This window comes from Neovison vison, chromosome 2, assembly GCF_020171115.1.
Source record: "Neovison vison isolate M4711 chromosome 2, ASM_NN_V1, whole genome shotgun sequence".
In the NCBI taxonomy this organism is placed as follows: domain Eukaryota; kingdom Metazoa; phylum Chordata; class Mammalia; order Carnivora; family Mustelidae; genus Neogale; species Neogale vison.
Window position 1 is genome coordinate 2,083,457 of NC_058092.1, and position 21,073 is coordinate 2,104,529.

Sequence of the window (21,073 nt, forward strand, 5' to 3'; positions counted from 1 at the left end):
TACGTGATTTATCTCTGTGTAACCGACGCCCTGCCTGCTTCCAGTGAGGATTCTGGCCCCTAGGAAGGGCGTCATGGTGACCACGGCCACCTCCCTGCCAGGTGGGCCGTGGGGATGCAGGCCCAGGCCTGGAGGTCGTGAGGGTCTCGGGGTTGGCACACTGTGACGGGCAGGGCCCAGCCGTCCCCCTTCTGGGCCGCATCGCTGTTTGTAGGAGCTCAGCCCCTGTGGGGGGACACAGCCAGCATCAGGGACCAGAGCACGAGCACCCTGCGTCCCCCGCTTCGTCCACGGCTTTGGGCCACGCCTCAGTGGCTCGTGCCGGGAGCAAGGCTCCCAGCGGGTGGACCAGGGACGCCGTCTCCGGGTGCTTCTCCTCTCCATCCGGCTTCAGGGTGTCCCCGGGGAACCACCGTGCTCCCTGCGCAGGAGGGAGATGGGCTCCGCCCAGGGCTCTGGGGCCACAGCACCACGACTTCCCTCGGGGGTGGCCCGGCCTCACCTACAGAGGTCTCAGGGGCCCCGGGCTGGCCCCCTGGTGCTCAGGGGCGGAGGCCCACGGCCCCCCAAGCCTCCCAAGGGCGGCGTCTCTGGGGGCAGCCGGTCGTGGCAGGACGGCGGGCAGGCGCTGGCCCCGAGCGCCGGCCCTCCCCGCGCGGCCCCGTGGTGCGGTCCGACACATCGGTGGGCAAGCCGGGGCCTGCCTGGACCGTGATGAATAGGCAGGAGGGACGGAGGGGCGGGCGCCGGTTTTGTTGTTAGATGCGGCTGACAGAGCTGCGGGAGAAGGAAAATGCCAGTGAACGGCCCGCATGTCCGGGAGCATCCCGAGCTCCCGCCCCGCTAGCCGCGGCGCCTCCCCACCTGGCTGCGGCCCGCCCCGCAGTGGGCACCCCCGCCCCGGCCCCCGGCCACGCAGACCCATGCCTCGCCCCGCGGCACGCCAGCCCCCCGGCGTGTGCAGGCCCCCGCGCGCCCACCATGCTGTACGTCAGTGACCCCATGCGGCACTTCACCACGGTAGGGGCGGACCCGCGCCATCCTCTTCGGGGGGTCCAGCCGGGAGGCGGGCGGGGGCTGTTCTCTTAGCGGTCTGCTGGCCGGGCGCCTGCGGCCGGGAGGGGGCCGCCATCCAGGGTGAGCCGGGGAGGCAGGACGGTTTGGGCAGGGTGCACGGTTGGGGGCTGGTCCTGGACACAGGGGGCACCCGGTGGGGTTTGGGACGGGCGCCCACTGGCTGGGAGAGGAGGACGGGTGGTTTTCGGCCAGCGCTGGGTGGCTGCCGTGGGATGTGGGAGTTTCTGAGGCTCCCCCGCTTCCGGCTGGGGACTTTGTCCCAGGCTCAGGGGCCACCATCTGCCCTGCCCTGTCCCCGGCTGCCAGGAGCTCAGGGGACCCTGGAGGTCGCCCTTGCCGCTGGGGGTTGGGCTGTGAGGCTTCCCTCACCTGCTCCCAGGTCCGGAGCGTCCTCTCCTGGGAATCTGCTCCTTGGGTCTAGGCTCAAGGTCAAGGACTTGCAGCAAGCTGGCCTCGGGTGTCCTGTCGCCATCTCCCAGAGAGGCAGGAGCCTGGCGGAGGGGAAGGAAGGAAGGGGCCGCAGGTTTGCTTGGTCTCCACAGCCTGGGCCCTGGGGACCTGGGCTCATCTCCAGACTTGCTGGGTCCCCGGGGCCAGCCAGGCACCAGGCAGCTAATTGAGCAGGTGGAGGCTGGAACCGCTCTTCCCGCGAGGGAGGCGGGCAGAGCGGGGCCCTGGCATCTGTGCCCTGTGGGAGACCCAGCAGCGGGCAGAGGGAGAGGACGGACCACTGGACAGAGTGCGGGCGCTCCCAAGCTGCACGGGCAGAGAACAGGAGCCCGGGCCACAAGGACCTGGGTTTGCAGCCACCCCTAGAGACCCGCGTACTCTCGGCGGCATGTGTGAGCACACGCGTGTGCTTACGTGTGAGAGCATGTGAGTGTGCCCGTGAGTGAGAACACGTGTGCACGTGTATTGTGCTCACCGTGTGCCGGCACAGGCATGTCTGTGTTTGTGCCTGGGGGCGTGTGTCCCCAGCAAGGCCATGGGAAGAGTGACAGGTGTGTGTGTGTGTCCCAAGAGGGGTGAGGGGTGGGCGTGAGGCATCTCTACGGCCTGACCCCGGCCCCGGCTCCGTGCACTCAGGTTTGGAAACTCCGTCAACGTGAGCTTTTTGTCTGAAACTAGTGTGGGCAGCTGCTGGGCTGGGGAGGGGACATCTTGCCTCTCTGTCCCCCTTCTGTCACTCACTTTGTCACTGGCCATTTCCCCACTACATGTGTCACTGGGCTCCATGGCACGCAAGCAGACTCGGACCCCCAGACTCTCTGTGCAGGCGGGGTGGGAACCCGGAGGGGCCGTGTCCCTGTCACTGAGGTTCTCACGCACACAACCCAAGTCAGAACCTGGGCTCTGGAGGCCAGCGAGCCTGCTTGGCCAGCAAGAGGCCTGGGCACACGGGGACTCTGACAAAACCCTTTCTCCCGAATGAGGCAGGGCTGAGCATGGCTGCTGCGTGGCCTCCTTCCCAGGGGGCGGGGGGTACAGGGCTCTCTGTGGCACCGTGGAAGGAGCAGTGGGCAGCAGAAGGCCACCGGCGTCCACTCTGCGGTAGGAGCCCCTGACCTGGGGACCAGCAGGGTTGGTTCTGTGTCGACCACAGACATCTCGGGTCGGCAAGCATCCTCTGAGCAGAGGCTCTGGGGTGTCTGGGCCCCGGGGCAAGTGGACGCCGAAGCCTCTGCCCCCGGGGGCGGTGGGCTGGGCTGGGCACAGTGACTTGTAGAAGCGTCTGCTTCCTGTTTCTATCCCAGAGGGAGACAGAAGCTTCCCGCTGCGTGTAAACATCCTAAAAGAGGGAGGGGGTTTGCCCCAAACCAGCCAAAACCCCAACATGAACAAATAGGGCTGTTCAGAGGAGCTGGTGGGGTCACCTCCCTGCTGCCCCACCCTTTAGGGGAGGGGCGCCCAGCCCAGCTTCCCATGTGGTCTTGTTCCTTGTCCATGACCGCTGTGCGGTCCACTGCACCTGCTTGGCCAGCGCCAGGCTGTGGTCCACTCTGGGCACTGGAACACCCCCTCTCCCTGCCGTCTTCGCTGTACTCGGGGTCTGCTTCTCCATCAAGGGCTGAACAACTCCTGCCTTGGGGGCTCCCACGTTCTGGGGTGCTTGGCTGGCACAGGGGGTGGGGGCTCCGCATGTGGCAGCTTCTCCCCCTGCACCCGCCAGCGTCCCCACTCGGGGCCCTTCTCGCCCGCGGCCACGCTGCGCACGATCCAGAGCGGGCACCTGCGACGGACCTTCCCCGCTTGGACATCTCGAGATTTCCCATTTGCTGCTCTTCGGGGCTGTTCCACTATTCGCTCGTCGGTCCCTGTTCGACCCCCTGGCTCTTTCCGCGCCTGTGTGCTGACTGGGGCCCAGGGCTGTCTGGGCTGCAGACGCGGCTGGAGCTGGGAGGTCGGCATCGGCATCGGAACCTGCCCCCGCCCACCGTCCGCCAGTCGGGTGGGTCCCTGCAGGCGTGTGCCGTGACAACGCCGGGTTTCGCGCTCCAGGAGCCGCACGGGAGGCCCCAGCAGTTAGCACCCCCGTGCCGTGGGGTCCGGTCACTCTCCGTTCCTGCAGACCGCGCGGTTCTGGGCAGGAAGGGCCCCGGTGGGAAGCGCCAACCGCGCATCAAGACATAGGGACTCAGCGCTTCCGATGTCCAAGGTACTATCAGGGGGAGGGAGGAGATGGTGCGGGGGATTTTGAGAGGAGCCCCTGTTGCAGTGCTCGGGGCGGCCACCGGGGGGCAGGGCCGAGGCCGCTGCACGGCGCCCCACAGCCCTGGCACCTGGGGCCAGGCGGGAGCAGGGAGGAGGGAGCACCCGGGTGGGCAGGAGGTGGGCAGGTGGGGAGGGCAAAGGCGACCAAGGTTGGACCCAGGAGGCTGGGTGAAGGGAGTTGCCACCTGTGTATTTGGTTGGGAGACCGTGGGAGGGGGATTTGGGGTGAGGAGTGAGCTCGGCTGTGTGTGGCCCCTCAGCGTCTGGGAGGAGGGAGAGTGTGACAAGCCTGGCAGGGCAGAGGGCCGCCGAACACTGGGGGCAGATGTCAGGCGCAGATGAGGGGGAGGGGTCCCGGCCTGGGTGGGGCTGAACGGAGGAAGAGGAACCAGATAGGAGACGAGAGGGGCCGCCTGGAGCCAGGAGAGGGTGCCGCGGGGAACAGAAAGGAGGAGTCGCAGGCGGCAACGTGGACGGGCCTCTGGGGACCAGGCGGGAGGGGCTCCTGTCGCAGGACACAGCCAGACCAGAGCGGCTGGGGTCTGGGTTGCAGAATGGGCTGGTGGCCCCAGGCACCCTCTCCCTGACCTGGAGAAGGGAGAGCACGAGGCTCTGGGGGCCCAGCAGGGATGGACTGTTCCAGAAGGGGCACACCAGAGCGTGCGTCGGGGGCACAGAGGGATCACCCCCACTCGGCAGGCTCACAGAAACGACACTCCGCTTGTCCCGGCTCCGGCCCCCGCAGCCAGGCTGTTGGTCTGTCCCCGCGGTCCCAGGACCCGCTGCCCCTCTGCAGCCCACCCCGAGCTCCCGCCTGCCCCGTGGGGGGTGTGTCTGGTCTCGGCGAGTGGAAAATTCACTCTTCCTTGCCTTGGCCAAAACCTGGAGCTGTTCTTGACCCTCCTTGCTGCACCATCCAGCTTCCCATTCATGAGAAGCCCGTCCGTGTGTCCTGGGAAGCCCGTCCATGTGTCCTGGGATCGTGGCAGCCCCCTGCTCCGCTCCGCGGCCTACGTCACGGCCTCTGGCTTGGGATCCCAAGGTCTCTTGGCCGAACCATCCCCCTCCGCCCTTCCTCGGGCAGTGGGTGCTGCTCTCTGGTCTCCAGTCTGGAGGCTTCCCTGTGCCCGGCCCGTCTCCCCCGGCGCCTTGCCCGGCTGTGTTTGCGTTCAGCCCAGTGTGAAGCCCCTACACACGCGCTGGTTTGCCGGCCCCTGCGGGAGGCTGTGGGCCACGTGTGCGAGGTGCCGGCGAGTGCCCCGGAGGTCCCTGGGAGATGTGTGGGGAAGGGACGGGCTACCCTCACCTATCGCCTGGAAGCTGTCGGGTAGCAGAGCGGGTGGGAGGGGCTTGGGTCGGCCCTTCTGTCCACCCCAGAGCCTTGACTTGGGGAAGCAATGAGCCAGCCAGCGGCTGAGAGCCTCGCAGAGGCGGTGCGTGGCTGTTTCTCCATCCTGGGTCCCGGCCGTTGAAGGGGGCACACTCGTGACTCTCCCTCCCCGTCCTTGTCACCTTCATGGCACTTGTCATGGAGGAGAGCAGCAGGCCCCTTGGTGAGGTCTGGTGTGGGCGGGGCCTGATCAGCACCTGCAGGATGGACAGACAGACAGACCAGGGAGAGGTGGGTGGAGGATGTCAGGGCAGACGCCTGGGTAAGGTGAGGCTCTGGGGCGCCAGGCAGGAAGGTCGACTGTGCCCAGCGGTGCTCAGACCCAAGGGGTACCCCATGAGCTGTGCCTCACCTTTGCTGCAGACCCTGGACATCCTGGATGGGGCTGTGCCCTGGGGGTTAAAATAAAGCCTGTGTGTCCATGGGCCGCCCCATGGAGGCCGGCAGGGCACAGCCCAAGCCCCCGGGGGCCCTGTGAGGCCCTTGCTGCAGGCCACTGCCCCCGTGTCTCAGCGGGGCTGAGTGCAGGGGGAGGCAGGCAGGGATGTCCTGGGGACACGTGCCCTGGCAGCTGCGGGAGCGGGCCTCTGGGGGTACGGTTCTCCAGCGTGAGGTGTGGAAAGTTCCACATGGCCCTGGCGGAGGATGGGGCAAGGAAGCCTTGCCTCCGCCCCGGGTGAGGAGACGCCGTTCATGCATATTTTCAGGAGAGGGCGCCTCCCCCGGCACGCGTTCGGTCTTGTTGGCATTTCCACCCGTTTAATCACAGACTCCGGGAGATGCTGTGGGAAGCACCGCGGGACAGACGTCCTGCTCCGAGTGGGCCGCTGGTCTCCCCCTAAAGCCGGGTGCGCACGGCGTGCCAGTCACTCACGTCTGGCTGGGGGCGCCCCCGAGCCCAGACATGCCTGCTGGAGAGGAGCAGGGGGTTTGGAGTTTCACACTCTGCAGAAGTCTTAGCACTTCTGGGGAGCTGGAGGACGGGGGCGGTCGGAGCAGACCCCAGGCAGAGCCCTCTCAGATCAAAGGGGTGTGGCTCCAGGTTGGGCCCAGAGCGCCTCCCCCAGTGCGGGAGAGGGGGTAGACGGTGCCCGCACTCAGCTTCAGCCCCAGCCCCTGGCCGGGAGGGGCAGCAGAGCCGGGAAGCTGCCGGGGGAGGTGGGCTCTGTGTAGGGCCTGGAGGCTGGAGGGCAGAAGCTGGCGGACGAGGAAGGGGCCGGGGAGCCTGGGAGCCCCACCGTGGGTTAGGCTTAGGGCTGGAATCCAGGGCAGCTCTCTGCCGGGGGCTGCAGGGTGGGACCCTGTGCTGGGCCCGCAGTGCATGTGGGGTGCGCGGGAGCTGGCCTTGGGGGGGCCACGAAGACTGTTCCTCTAGGCTGTTCCCTTGGGGCCATGAAGGGAGAAGGGTTTGCGAGGCCCTAGGGCTGCACAGGCGGCTGGTGGTGCCACAGGCTTGGGGAGCAGTGGACACAGCCAGGGGGCCTGGCATGGTACCAGTTCCCAGCAAGGCCTGGTGGGGAGGGTCGGAGGGAGGAGAGAGGAGCCCACGATGCCTCAGGCCAGCTGTGTCGCCACGTTCCACATCCGGAAAGGTCATGGGGAAATTTGCTCCGAGTGGCATTTGGGCCTCTTGGGGACGGATGGAGGACTCTGAGAGTCGGGACTGGCCGGCCCGGCGTTCCCCTGTGTGATCCCTGTGAGCCCGGCCCACGTCCCAGAGGAGAAGAGCCTGGGCAGGGCTGCAGGCCGGCCCACCCCGCGGGCTCTCTGCGCGGGGAGGGCCATGGGCTTCGGTGTCCAGGAGGAACTTGCGGGGGCGTTGAGCTCAGCGGGGCAGCCGGGGCAGCCGTTTGCCGCAGGTTCTTAAACCAGTGGACCCGACCCCACCGGCTTGAACTGCCGGAGTCCACGGGTGGGCGGACTCCGGCTGCAGCCCGGAGATGGGCTTCCCCTTCCTGAGCCCCTCTGAATGCGATCTCTCCCCTCCAGCTTCCTTCCTCATGAGAACATCGCGTCCGTGATGCGCACGGCGCTCAGCGTCCGTGCTCCCTGACTTGACGTGATCCGTGAGGCTTCCGGGCGATGGGCTGGCGGTAGCTCGGGTTGGGGGTCACAAACTGCGCTTCTGACCGCACGGCGTGTCCACGCCCCGACCTGGTGCTGGTCAAGCTTCAGCTTTTAGAGGCTCAGAGCTGGCTTGAAAGTGGACACCCCACGGGATATGAACCCAGGAGGGCGTGCATCCTGATGTCTGTTACTCTACCAGGGAAGTGGGAGAGAAAGCCCCAGAACACAGAACACAAGCAGGAGGAGAGCCTGGAAGCCTCTGGAAGGAGGTGAGCCTTGGAAGGCTCTATAGCGGGGAGGAGAGGCTGTCCCGGGAGGGAACCAGCAGGAGCAAAAGCCCTGTGGTACAGACAGCAGTATGCAAAGGAGGCTGGGAACGGGGAGCCCCCTGGGCCACCCCATGTCACCACCCAAAGGTGCAGGAGCTCTGTCTTTGGAATCTGTGTGTCCTTGTGGCAGAGACAAAGGGGTGCTTCCTGAACTGGGGTTTGAACCCAGTGTCCCCGGCTGCCCCTGTGCGGCCCCACGCGGGGAGGAGGCTGAACAACGTCCCTCTCCCCCAGTCCCCTCCACGCGTGAGTGAGTCAGCCTGGAATGGAGCCTTTGGGGACATACTAAGAGTCGCAAATTTCAGCGACAAGGTTTCCTGTCCCCTCCGGAGAGAGCACGTGCGACACCCGAGAACACACGTGTTGTGGCCACCGCACGGTCACAGCCCGCCTGTGCTCTTGCTTTCCCCATCTCAGTCGCCCGGAGTCCGCCAAAGGGGGCCACAGACGCTGGGAAGTGAGCAGGGCACAAGGAAGCAAGCCGGGCACAGGCTTTCAGAAACAATTTGTTTTCCGTCCGTGTCCCGAAACCTCATTTGAGCTGGTTTATCAGTTTTATATAAACAAACACGTAACACAGGAATCTTAGGCAGCTGCATAAGCCCTGCTCACAGGAAGGGACGGCTGCCCGAGCAGCCGGGGGAGCCCCGTTTCTCGAGAAGCCCGGCTGCTGAGCATGGGGAGGAGAAGAGAAGCCAGGCTCCGGTGCAGGGAGGTGGCTTGGCCCCTGGGCCGGCAGGCTGGCTGCGGGCTCTGTGGCCAGTTCTGCCGGGTGCTCCTGCAGGACCCGCATTCGGCCCCAGAGACGCCCAGAACAGGAGTGGAGGCCGTGGCCCACACGGGCCTTGGGGTCCGTCCGTGAGTTCCCGGCTCTGTTTCATCCAGCCCAGAGTTTCTGAGCATCCGCTCAGGGCCAGGCATGACAGGACGGCGGACATGGCCTCTCTGGGACACGGGGGTCTCCTGCTCGCCCCTCATCTGTGCCTCGGGCTCAGCGCTGGCCTCTGGGCGAGTGGATGAGGGCCTGGGGCCAGCTGGGCCTGCCTCGTCTACGGCCCTTTCCTTGTTGGGCTTTTGTGCGGACGAGGACAGAGGAGTGCATCGTGCACGGAGGGCTTCCTGGATCTGGGGAGTGTCCTGGGCAGGGGTTCTTCCTCCTGATACAAAGTTGCGGGTTATAGCCTTTCTGGACCCTCCTGATCCCCATAACCGACCGATGGCTTCACCCCTACTTTACAGATGAGAGGTGGAGTGCCGGGCTGGGTCACACAGGTAGGGCGGGGACCTCAGCCCTACGTCTCCTGACCTCAGAGCCCTGCTCTGCCCTGCTGGACCTGGGAAGTCCCTTCTGTCTCTCGGCTTTTGCCCCAGGATGTGGTCCTTATGGGCGCCGCTCATCCCGGACCTGGGCACACAGATAGGCCTGTAGGCGGGCCGTGGGTTGGCCAGGAGACCCCGTGCTCTGAGATAGCCAGTCACCAGCTCTTAACCACCTTTAGGGACCCCCAACCCTGGCTTGGCCAGCAAAGGGCGCTGGGAGCTTGGGCTAGGATGTCTGGCCGTGGGGCGGGGCTGTGGGGCTGGGCTGAGCTGAGTTCCCGGGGCTCGAGGACCAGTGGGCAGGCCAGACCCTCTGCTGCCTATGGGGGTGGGGGTGCACGGGAGGTGAGGCCTCTGACCCCCCACCAGGCCCCTATTCTTTGCCACCCCCTGGGCGTGGGATGGATCAAAGCAGCAGGGTCTGGGGACGGGGCTGAAGGCTGAGACGGGCCGGAGAGTCCCCGCGTGTGAGTGCGGCAGCTCTCTCCTGTCACTGTCTTCAGCTCAGGAGCTAGTCTCTGCTGCGGCTGCTGGGGAGACCCCCAGCAGATCCGCAGGGGAGGACGGGACCCCCGGCTGCAGACGCGGCGGCAGGGCCGGGGGTGCTGGAAGCCGGGACAGCTGCACCCCAGGGGGTCCCCTCGTCCTCTCCCTGCTGGTCCTCGGGGAAGCATTCTCCTTGCCTGGGACTCCGAGGCCCCGGCAGTCCCGCTGCTTTTCCAGAGGAGAGCAGGTGCTCAGACATAGCCCAGGCCATCCGCGGAGCAGGGGTGGGGGTGGGGGGTCTCCACTCACCCTCATCACATCCGGTGGCCCCTTCCCTTGGCAGCCTGAGGTCTAAGCCCCTTGCCTCATCCCTGCGTGGGTTTTGAGCCCTGCGTGTGAACACCCGTGAGTGCGTGGCCCCCCAGACCTGCCCGTGCCTGAGCAGAAATGGGCCCACCGTGAGGGGGGATCCTGGTCTGAGAGGAGCTGACCATGGGAGCCCGGCTAGCCCCCCGCAGAGCCGAACACCCTGCATGGGTCCCGAGGGCAGGTTGACCTTCTCTGCCCTGCACAGTGTCCCCTGCAAGTCGGCAGAGCAGCAGAAAGCGTTTGTGGAGCGAACGGACAGAGAGAGCCTTGGGGAGCCCATTTCCTGTTGGTGCAGGGAGCTCCCGGGTCGTCCCGCTGACCCTCCGGGCGCAAAACCACCCCCCACCCCCAGCGCCCGACCCGCCTGCCGGTCTCAGAGGCAGGCCCGGCTCCTCGTCTGCCCCGACCTGGAGGGGAGGCCACCGCGGCATCTGCACCCCCGCCTGCTTGCTCGCAGCCCTCCTTGGGTCGGGCCCAGGCGCTCTGCACGCACATGTAGGCACATGTGGGCCGCCTGGGGCCGGGCATGTCCTAATTAGCCCACTCTCTTGGGAGTTCTGATTGAAAGCAAAACAAACCAAAAAAGTCCTGGTTTTGCCCGGGTTTCTCCCACTGCCAAGTGGGTCTCACCCCAGCTTCCAGGTGCCTCTGGTCTGGACGAGCTGCTCCCCAGCCTTCCGTGAGGCTGTGCCGGGTAGGCGTAGGAAGAGAGATGGGGAGAGAGTGAGGGGCTGGTCCCCCACGGCCCTCCCCATCTCCATTAGGAAGGAATGCAAAGGGAGGGAAGGAAGGGAGTCACACACGGGCGTGCACATCCACATGCGACCAGTGGGGTCCCCCCCACAGTCGGCCCCACACAGCACCTGGGGGTGCAGTCAGAGGTGTTCCTGGGGGGACAGGACCCCAAGAAGGACTCGAAGGGACAGCTATCACCTGCCCAGTGACCCAACAAGATGCCGCCGTCCCCTACTCCCCTGGGAGGGGGGAGTTCCCCAGACAGGGGGTCAACGAAGTGCCCTGGGTCAGAGGGCTGCGTACTCCAGGGCTGCGTACTCCGTACTCCGGGCTGCCTCAGACAGGCTCTCTCCGTTGGCAAAGGGAGGGAGGGAGGGAGCTTGCAGCCCGGTCTGGGTGTTGTGTGCAGAGCTTTTCCCTCGCATCTCTGGGGGACCTGCCTGCTGGAAGCCTCCAGCTCCCTCCTGCCTCGTGGCTCCTGCGCCCGCCCAGATGCTATCAGCCGGCTCTTTTGGTTCAGTGACTAATTCCCTGGCACCCACCTCAGATTGGGAAAGAATGTGGACAAGTTAAAATCTGAACAATGTTGCCATCATGGGCCTGCCTCTTATTTCCCCTGAACAGGGGCCCTTTGCCCTGCTGGCCTGGGCTGTCCTCCTGTCAGAGACAGAGCAAGGACAGTAGTCCTGAGCGTCGGGCTGTCCTCACTGAGCCTTTGGGTGGCCACAGGGAAGCCGCTCCCTGTTCACTCCGTGGGGCCTTGGCTTGTCCTGGAAGAGAGAGGTCATTGGGACTCTGGATTGGGGAGCAGGCTGGCACCCTGTCTTCCCCAGCCCAGGACCCATGGGGCTCTCCGCTCGGTTGAGCAGGAGGCCCTGTTCGTGCCCGTCCTTCCTACTGTCCCCTCCCTCCTTCCTTTCTTCCTTCCTTTCCCCTTCCACTTCCGTGCAGTGCCGCTCACCCAAGAGGAGCCTGGAACCCAGGAAGGTGAGGCAGGGAGGGGGAAGGAGGCTGGAGCTCCGGGCGCAGGTGCTCAGGGTCCAGCGCCCTCCAGCAGAAGACCCTTGGGGTGATTTTGCACTTTCCAGCAGTTGTGTAGAAAACAAGTAAGCGGAAACCCGTGGAAACAATGTAATAATGTGCGCCGTGTATTGGGATGATGAACGTTTCAGTTCGTGCTCAGTGTGAAGCCGAGCGCGGATCCTTCCTTTTTACGCTTCCTCGTGGCACCGAGTGTCCGAAGTCCGGGTGCTGCGCGCCCCTCTGGCTCGCCACGGCCACGCTCCACGTGCCCACGTGGCCGGTGCCTATGTACTGGACAGTCCCACGCGTGGGGACATGTGGCAGTCCTTGTGAGGCCCTCAGTCCTGTAGGGAGACAGAAACCAGAGGCCGGGAGGGGACAGGGAAGCGACGTGCCCTGGGGATGGGGGGGCGCAGGGCAGGGGTTGTCCCCCAGCGGGGCCCCACGTGGAATGGGAGGCCGGCTCCTCTGCCGCCTGTCTTGTTTTAAACTGCTTCATGGAGCCACGTTCTGCAGAACACACAACTCGCCTATTCAAAGCCTGCATTTCCGCGGTTTAGACAACGTCCCCAGCTCTGGGCTCCCGTCCACATCGTGACTCCTAGAGCACCTTCCTCATGCCCCAAGGAAGCTGGGCTCCCCGTCACTGTGGCCCCCAGCCCCTCCCAGCCCCTGAGGCCACCGCCCAGCCTCTCTGCAGGGACCCCACAGCAGGTCCCCCAGCAAGAACACTTCTGGGCAAGGCTATGGTCCCCCTGGCTGTTTCATCGCTCCTTAATTGGCGGAGGTGTCGGTACCATTCTGACCCGTGGACCTGCCAGTCTCTCCACTTACCTGTCATTGGGGGGTGCTCCCCGGGGGGAAAGGAGAAGGCACAAGAAGCTAGGAAGGTGGGGGGGGCCAGAGCGGGAAGGGGTTCTCAGGGTGTCCTGCAGGGGTCTCCTGTCTGGCTGGTGGTGGACTGGGCCCTGCATTTATCAACCCCACCCCCACACCGAGGGGCCCTCCGGATGGCAGCTTCAACCAGGCCTGGGCAGGGGGCGGGAGCATCCAAGGAAAGCGCTGGCCTGCCCTCCAGTGGACCCCAAACCAGGGCTTCAGTAACAATGTCACCTGTCACCTGTCACCTCCCTCCCCCTCGGGCATCCCTTGTACCGAGCATTCAGTAGAAGCCCTAAAGATCCTTGTCACTAACAGACCAGACAGGCGGATGTGTGCCTTCCTGGGGGTGCCAAGCGGGAGGAACCCCGGCTCCTGATGGAGAAGGAGACCCCGGGGGTGGGGGCGGAAGCCACTGAGCAGCGGGTCCCTCGGGCCCTGACGGACGCACTCCTGTGCTTCGTAGCTTGCAGGAGGCAGGCCGGTGGAGGGGGCTGCAGGGTGAGCTTTCCCTGGGCCCCGAGTCTCCCTACTTCCTGCACTGGCTGCTAGTCTGTCTCTGCCCCCCAAGGGGGGCCTCGGGCCCTCTGACCCTGTTTGTCCGTCCCCAGCTGTCCCCTCTAAGGGTGGCTGCCTTGAGGGTGGCTGGAGCCACCTCCTCACCCCGGGCAAATCACTCCCCCTCCACGCCTCAGTGTCCTTGTCCTCATCTGTAAAATGGGATAATAACAGTGTCCGCCTCAGGCCCACAGAGAGGATTAAAATAAGCCACATGGCCATCATGGCCATCCGGGCACAGAGAGAGGGCAGCTTACATGTTTGTGCCTAGAAGCCCCTCTGGCCAGTATCAGCAGCCCTGTATCCTGACCCAACCCACCTCCGGTGGAAGCCTCCAGATTGGGAAAGATGCCTTCCCGGCAGGCCCTCTGGCCCTCCAGGAGGGATCTGATCGGTCCTCCCCCTCCTTTGCTGGGGCCTCCTTAAGCTCCAGGCAGGGACCGACCCAAGAAGGCGGCTGGGGATGCATCCTCGGTGTGTTCCTGAGGGTGTGGCCCCGGGGGAGGGGCTGGGCTCCCAGGGCCAGGTTAGCGCTGAGGCTGTGGGTGGCAGAAGGGGACCCGGGGCCCCACACCCTGGGACCACCCCCTGCCCTGTCTGCCTCCCTGGACCCAGGGTCTCCCTGCTTCATGCTGTGCCGGGGGTGGGGGGGACCGGCGAGGGGGATACTGCCCCCCAAGCCCGAGCCCATCTCCCCGCCAGGAGGTCCAGGGGCAGGGAGCCTCCCCCACTAGCAGCTGCCCTCCAGGTGTGCTCCGTGGAGGCTGATGGAGATGGGAGGGTGAGGTGAATATGTCAGTTTATCCCAACACAAGCAGTGACCTGTCGGGTTGGGGGGGGGACGGGAAATATTTGGGATGACTGCGCTGCTGGCCCTTTAAGGCTCCTGTAACAGGACACCTCCGGCCGCGCTTCCACTCTCCAGCCTGACTGTGTGTCCCCCTCCCTCCCCCTTCCCACGCTAGTCCCAGTTCAATCTGCTGAGCAGCACCATGGACCAGATGAGCGGCCGCGGGGCCTCGGCCAGCCCCTACACCCCGGAGCACGCGGCCAGCGTGCCCACCCACTCGCCCTACGCGCAGCCCAGCTCCACCTTCGACACCATGTCTCCGGCACCGGCCATCCCCTCCAACACCGACTACCCCGGCCCCCACCACTTCGACGTCACCTTCCAGCAGTCCAGCACGGCCAAGTCAGCCACCTGGACGGTGAGTGGCGCCCCTGCTCCCAGGGGCATCCGCGGGGTGTGGGATGGGAAGGGCTGATCGCCCCCCGCCCCCGGGGCCAGCCGGCTGGGCAGCAAGGGAGGACCAGCCGGGTGTCCGCACGGGGCTCCCACCTGGCCCACCACCGCCGGGAGGAGCGTCGGGCAGGAGGCGGGTCTGGGGCTGGGCACTCTCTGGGCGTGCCCACCCCTCGGACGTGCGGCCAGAGTGGCCAGCCTCCGCGGGGCCGCAGAGGGGCAGACTCAGCTCAGCAGGGAGGTCCGTGGGACAGAGACAGACCAGTGGCATCCCCGCACTGCGGTGGGGCTTGAGTCCGGTCCGGGTGAGAATGCCGTCCCGGGTGAGCGGGTGAGCGGGCGCCGAGGCTCGGCCGCCTCCTCCAGGGAGTGCCCTCGGCAGGGAGCTCTGCTGTCCGGTGGCTGACAGGCTGGGGCTTTGCCCGCCTGGCCTCGGGTCTGTCATCTTCCAGTGCCAGTGTGCGAAGGGGAAGTCGGGGCGGGGTGGGGGGCAGTTCACAGGCGCAGTGGACTCGGGTCTTGCCTTGCCCCTGCGCCCGCCCTGCCCGTGGCAGCATTCTGGCCCCCCGCAGGGATTCCGCCAGTTTGGATGCTGTGCTCCGCGGCCCCCCTGGGGTGCTTTGAGTTTACCTTGACTCTGGAAAGTGGAGGGGAGGGCAAGCAGCATGTTAGGCAGGTAGGAAGTGCTCATCCCAGGGACTGGCTTTCCAGGTTGGGGCTCTAGGGTCCTAACGGAGGTGGGTGAAGCTGGGAGACGGACCACAGGGCTGTCGGGGGCAGGGACTCTGAGACCCCCAGGGACAGACCACAGGCTCGCTGCTGAGTCTAGGGCACACGGGGCATTGGCAGGAAAGGCAGCCTCGGGGGCCCTCCAGCTCTCCTGCCCCCACACAGGAGGAGGATGGGGACGCTTGCCAGGACGCTTCCCCCTGGGACACCAAGTAGGTCCTGGCCTTGGGGCAGCCTCACCCCTTCCAGGGAACAGCAGCTCTGTGGTCTCCCCCAGCCTCTGGAAATGGCCCCTGGACAGAGAAGTCCCTGCGGGGCTGGTGAGCACAGAGCAGGGGACCCTGCGGCCCGGCCGCATGAAGAACAGGGTCTCACGACCCCCACTGCCCCTCTGGCCAGGTTGTGGTTTTCCCACGCTCCTGGAGGGCTGTAGGGGGGTGGATCCACAGGGAGACCCGTCTGGCTCTGCAGGGGCCAGTCCGGGTCTGGGATCCAAGGCCCGGGGGTCCCTGCAGCTCTCTCTGGTTCTCGCTCTGGCTGGGCACCCCTCCCGCTGACCCATCTCTGGCTGCGGGGCACCTGGTCTAGGGCCCCACCCTCGTCCTCGTTCTCTCGTTTCCTTGATGCTGCTGTTGCTCCTTAGAAGGGACGCTGTCCCTACGGCTGGGGCTAGCGCAGTAGGAGCGGCTGTTAGTGTCTCCTTAGCCGCACACAGGGCCCGGGCCGGGTGCCCTAGAGCTGGTCCTCCTGGGTGAGGTTGTTGGACAACGGCTATACCCACGGGGGGATTCTCTTATTGCTTGTACGGTTCTGGTCCCCCGACTCGAGATTTGAGGTTTGGCTGTCAGGAGATGCCTTACACACCTCTGGTGGCAGGAGGCTCACTCCCTCTCCATGTCCATGCTCATACTGTTTCCTAAGCCCTTTCTCTGGGCTCTCAGGGGAGGGTCCCAGCCCCTCCCACACCAAAACTGGCACCAAGACCTGAGCAGCTGGACCCCTAGGAATCTTAGCAAGCCTTGGGGGTGGGTCCTGGCTCTTTCTCTCTGCTGTTTGAGGATGCTGGTGGGGTCTCTGCAGGGTCTTGGGGGACTTGGAGTGCTATAGATGGTCTGAGCTGGTCCTCAGAGAGGGACAGGAGCTGCCCCTCTGCTGACTGTGCCCCTACAGCCTGCCTGGGGTCTCTGCCACCACCCCCCAGTTGCTTCCACCTCTCCTGTCAGAGGTTCAGTGTTAGGACTGGAGGGCCCATGGCGGGTCACAGTTGTCTGACCCCACGTGGCCGCATGGAGTGGTCTGCCCTGGCCAGCCATGCCTGGGACAGGGGTAGGCTTACCTCTACCCAGCGGCTCTGCCCCCAAGCTCTGACCACCCCTTACCCTATCCCCCCCCACCCCACCCCACCCCCCAGCAGCTGTGCTGGGGGAGGGGAGAGTGAGCGGCTGGTGCGCAGCTCCCCCTCCCAGCCCCCATCAGTGCAGGGTGGAGGCGCGACAGACATTGATAATGAGATTTTTGGCTCCTCGGCTCTCTGGGAGCAGACGCCCCGCAGGCTCCTTTCCCGGCCTGGGGAGGGGGTGGGCAGGCTCACGGTGCAGGATGGGGACCACTGCCTGCTCCCAACTCTGGGGGTCTGGCTGCGCGGGCGCTGCCCGGACTTGCTTCCTGGCCGCACGTCTGGGCCTCGGCACCCCGCCCCGCGTGGCCCCCGCCAAGCCGGCCGGCTGGTAACTGATAGATAATTCGTATTTTTCTCAAGTACAATTCCAAATCGACTGTTGCCTTCACTCCTTTCCTTGCTCGGGAAAAACACCCTCTCCGGTCCTCACGGGGACCACAGCTGTTAATGGGGTCTTTGGCCTCTGCCTGGCCGAGGCCCCCGGCGAGTGCCCCCGGCCCCAGGGGGTCCCTCTGCGCCCAGATCTCACACGTGTGCTCCCTGGGCCCCGAGGCGAACCCTCTGCTCGCAGGCCAGCGTGCTCACACGAAGCTCGCACATGAGGCGCCTCGCACACCTGTGAAGCCATGCACGCACTCCATGCACACGTGAGACTACATACATGCACACAGACACGTGTGCCGGGTGCCGGCTGCTTCTAGTCGCCACCCAGGGCTCAACAAAGGCCTCCTCCCCCACAGGAGGCCAGGACGGCCGGGTGGCGCATCGCAGAGCACGGGAAGGGTGTGTGTTCAGCCTCCGAGGTTCTAAACCAGGCAGGGTTCAGGCCTCGGATCTGCTGCAGGGCTGTGGGCCTGGGTCTGAGAGCGGGCTGTAGCCCGACCGGTCCCTGTAGACAAGCGCGCTGGCTCCTGGGACCGCTGCGGACGGACAGGCCTCGTGCCTAGGAAGCACCCACACGTGGCCGCTCTGGGGTTGTTCTGTCTGGGGCTTGTCCTGTGTCCGGGGCATTGTGGGGAGACACACGCTGGATGGCCAGGGCTGTGGGCGGGGGCTGGTCCCCCAGGGCAATGATGCTCTTCGGCCCGGTGGGCGGTATAGAGCCCGGCCAGGGATGGCAGTGTTCGTGCCTTTGTCCCTATCTCCAAACCCAGCACACTCCAGCCTGGCCTCTGGGCCCTGACGGCCATTCCTGTCCCGGGGTCCCCCAGGGGCCGGCAATGACACGGCCAGCCGGACCCAGGAGTCCTGAGGAGCAGCCGATGATGGGACATCTGGATGCCGGCCTGCTCGCTCCGCTCCGTCTCCTCCGGCTCCCGGGTTGGGCCTCGCCAGGGAAGGGCACTGCCCTCGCATTTTGGGAGGTGTGAGGGGGACTCCGGGGTCCGCCAAGAGGCGTGTATGGCTGGAGCCCTGGTCCAGCCGGGCAGTGTGAGGCAGGCCAGTGAGGGTGGACCAGGGTGGGAGAAGGGCTCAGCGAGTCCCTGGGGGGCTCCCCGTGGCCCGCCCCCCTGAGTGGCCTCCAGCTGTCCCACACGTGACCGTGGGTGAATGCCAGCCCCTCCGTCCCAGGGGTGAGCCAGTGCACGCAGGGTGAACCTCACCCTCCTGGTGGGGAAGGGTCCGGGAAAAGCAGGCAGCGGGGAGGCTCAAAGGCTCTCCCTGGGGTTCTTGGCAGAATGTGGCTGAGTCAACACTAATGGATTCAGGAGAAAACTTTCCAGCCCCTCGGAGGTTTGCAAGCAGGAAAATAATAGCGGAGGTGTCCCAACATGATCACGGTATCAATTGCGTTATCCTAAAAGTTTATGGAATGCATAAGAGGAATTAATACCTTTTACTGGCACCAGAAGCAATTACACGAATTTAAGGCCCGGGAAGAGCTCTGTCTGTCGTGGAGACGGGTGAGGAGTGAGCAGGGGAGACTGCACGGATTGTACTGTGGGAAGGTCCTGGGGCGGACCTGTGTCCTGCAGGCCGGCCGCGGTTCCTGGCCTGAGCCGGGCATCACCTCTTCTCTCTCCATCTGTGTAGCTGGAGCCCCAGGGCCCGGAGGTCACAGAACTTGGCCTTGGACGCCCCAGTGGGGCCGGGAAGCCCGGAGTCCCAGGGGCTGAGGGGTGCGCCCAGGGCAGCCTGTACCCCTCCCCACCTGGGCTCCCGTAGGGGCCTCGAGGGAGAGCCCCCTGGGGGGTGGGTGTCCATGCGTTCTGATATAATCAATGTTTTATGAAGAATTCTATTTTCTGGGACTGGTTCCCAAAATGGATCTGGCTCCGTAGATTCTAGAATGTCCTTCTGGCAGGGCTGACTGTGACAGGGGCTGGCCACCCCCTCACCCCCACCCCGGTGCGCGGGAGAGGCCCGGCCTCCCGGCAGTCATGGTAGGGACACCGAGGCCCAGGAAAGGCAGGAGGGGAGGGGGTCCCGAGCTCTGGCTTTCGTCAAGCAGCCTGGGGGGAGCATCTGTGCGCCCTTGTGGGTGTAGGGGCGCTCTGAGTGAGCAGTCTTCTCCCAGCTCTGGGGACGTCCCGGGACCCCCAGTGAGCTGCCGGAAAGACAGGCTGACCCTCAGAGGCCCAGAGCATCCATCTGGGCCCCAGGAGCCTGGGTTCCTGCTTGCCCGCAAGTGAGTAACAGCTTCCACCCCCCGGGGAGGGTCCAGCACCTGTCCTCCCTGCCTGGTGTGGGGTGACAAATGACCGTCCTCCAACAAGCTGCTCTACGGGACACTCCTGGCTGACCAGCAGAGGAAGGGATGGCGTGCATGCCGGAGGGGCTGGGGCCACCACTGGTCCCCATCCCTCCCTGTGCGTCTCCCAGCCGGGCTCCCCAACCCCCGGGCTCAGTAGCCTCTCTGGAGGAGGAAAGCTTCTCCTGGGCATCCTCCCCTCTGGCCCTGGGGGCCTCTGGATGAGGGTCTTGGCCAAGCAGCCAGGGGAGCTTTTCCGTGGTCAGTTGTGGGGGAAATCTGTGTCAGGATTTTCTCAGATCCCAAACTTGGAAGCCAAGCTCAAGTTCACGGATCCCAGGCCTCAGAATTTCCATGGCCACGGCCCCCCTGGCCTCCAGGTGGAAGCCCCTCGGCCACACCTGGGCTTTGTCCAGGCAACCCCAGGAGGAGGAGGGGGCAGAAAGCCTAGGGTGTCGGAACTAGAAAGAGGAGCCGCTCCCTTGAGGGGGAGGGGCAGGCCCAGGCTGCATGTGAAAGACCCCCTACCTCCAGGGGGGCCACAGGGCTATGACCCTATGGCTCATGTCAGAGCCCAAGAGCCCCCTTGAAAAAGTGGCCAGCACTCTGGGCTTCAGTGAAGTAGACGTTCAGAGGTTGTTGGGGGACCCTGCAGTGGCCTTAAGCCCAGGTTCCCCCCCGGGGATCGCAGACCTGCCTCCTCCACCATTGCCGTGGGGCACGGGGCGCGGTGCCCTCTCCCCACTCCTCATGGGGGGAATGAAGTCAGGTCATGTGGGCCCATCCCTCCTGGCACAGGAGCCACTGCACTCTGCAGGGGACGAGATGTTCAGGGGCCCAAACTCTCCTTGCCCCACGCACATCCCTGGATATTTACAAGGTTCAGTGAAAACTGGATTCCAGCCAACTGTTGCATTAAAAGCTGGAAAATGACCCCCACACACACACGTCTGGGGTGTCCCAGAGCTCACTAGAGATGCCACGGGCTCCTCTCCTGCTGGCTGAGTGCAGTTTTACACCGAAGACACGGCTGGCATGGCTTCCTGGCCGGAGGGCACCTCCTGAACTGAGGTCTGGCAGTGGAGACACGGCCTGCAGCTTCTGTGGCAGGAGGGTCAGAGGCACTAGGGCCGTGTGTGCGGGACACCCCGCTGGAGCCCACCCGCCCCGGCTCTGGGTCCCCTCCTGAACACCAGCTCCCGCGGTGGTGGCCGGTGGCTGCAGCTCTCCCCCTCTGACACACCTGCCGCTGGGCCGGCCCCAGTCCCAGGCGATCGGGAAGCTTCAGGACACTGGGGGAAGGAGACGGCCCGTCATGCCTGCGCTCGCCAGACCAGCGGCGTGTCCCGGGACAGTGTGCCCGCGGCAGAGGATCTAGTGACTGGTCTTTGAGCAGAAGACGCTGTGGACAAGGACAAGCCCTCTCAAAAGGCCACAAGTCAGAGGTGGGGGGGGGCGACTCTTTCCCCTGGCAGTCGAGGGGACTCTCTGGGGCAAGCAGAGCCCCATGTTTGGCCAGCCTCCCTGTTCCGTCCCCAGCCGCCAGCTCTGTGGGCTGGCTCTCAGCCCTGCTTACTGGGTCCTGGCCAGAGTGCTTTCCCTGCCGGGCCAGCCAGTGGAGTGTCTGCCTCCTCCAGGAGGCCAGGACACGCAGGCAAGGGCTCTCCAGCTGGCAAAGCTTGAAACCAAGTTCAGGGGCAGAGGAACCTGGGTTTGGGCCTGGCCGAGGCAGATCTCGGTGCTGCAGATGTGGCCGCCCTCTGTGCCCTTGGAGCAGGAGGGTGGCTCCTGGTGCGGGTGCTGGGGCTCTCTGCAAGCCCAGCTGTGTCCCCGACCACTCTATCCTGAAGGTCCCCTGTTTGGGGCCCAGGGGAAGCCAGATGACACACCTGGGTTACAGAATAAGGACTGGACGGAGGCCCAGAGTTTCCCACAGTGCCTGGCCCGGATCACTGAGGCCAAGGGCAGGGCCCCACCTGTTGGTCCCCTTGCCCCTGACCCCAGGCCAGAGGAAGAAGCGCATCACATCCAGCACCATGTCCAGGCTTTGTCCCCCTGCGCACCT

General features: G+C 65.4%; 1 protein-coding gene across 4 annotated transcripts in view; it reads left to right on the forward strand.

Annotated features, from left to right (window-relative positions):
• The window catches only part of TP73 (tumor protein p73), a 49,049-nt gene that overhangs the window by 15,339 nt on the left and 12,637 nt on the right, over positions 1-21,073 (forward strand). Inside the window, exon 4 of one of the 4 annotated variants that reach the window (XM_044236982.1) lies at positions 13,911-14,153. In XM_044236982.1, the coding sequence (XP_044092917.1) occupies positions 13,911-14,153 (243 nt within the window). Of the gene's footprint in view, positions 1-13,910; positions 14,154-14,388; positions 14,520-21,073 lie in introns of those variants that run through there. The other 3 variants (XM_044236986.1, XM_044236984.1, XM_044236987.1) reach the window with 3 other exon arrangements.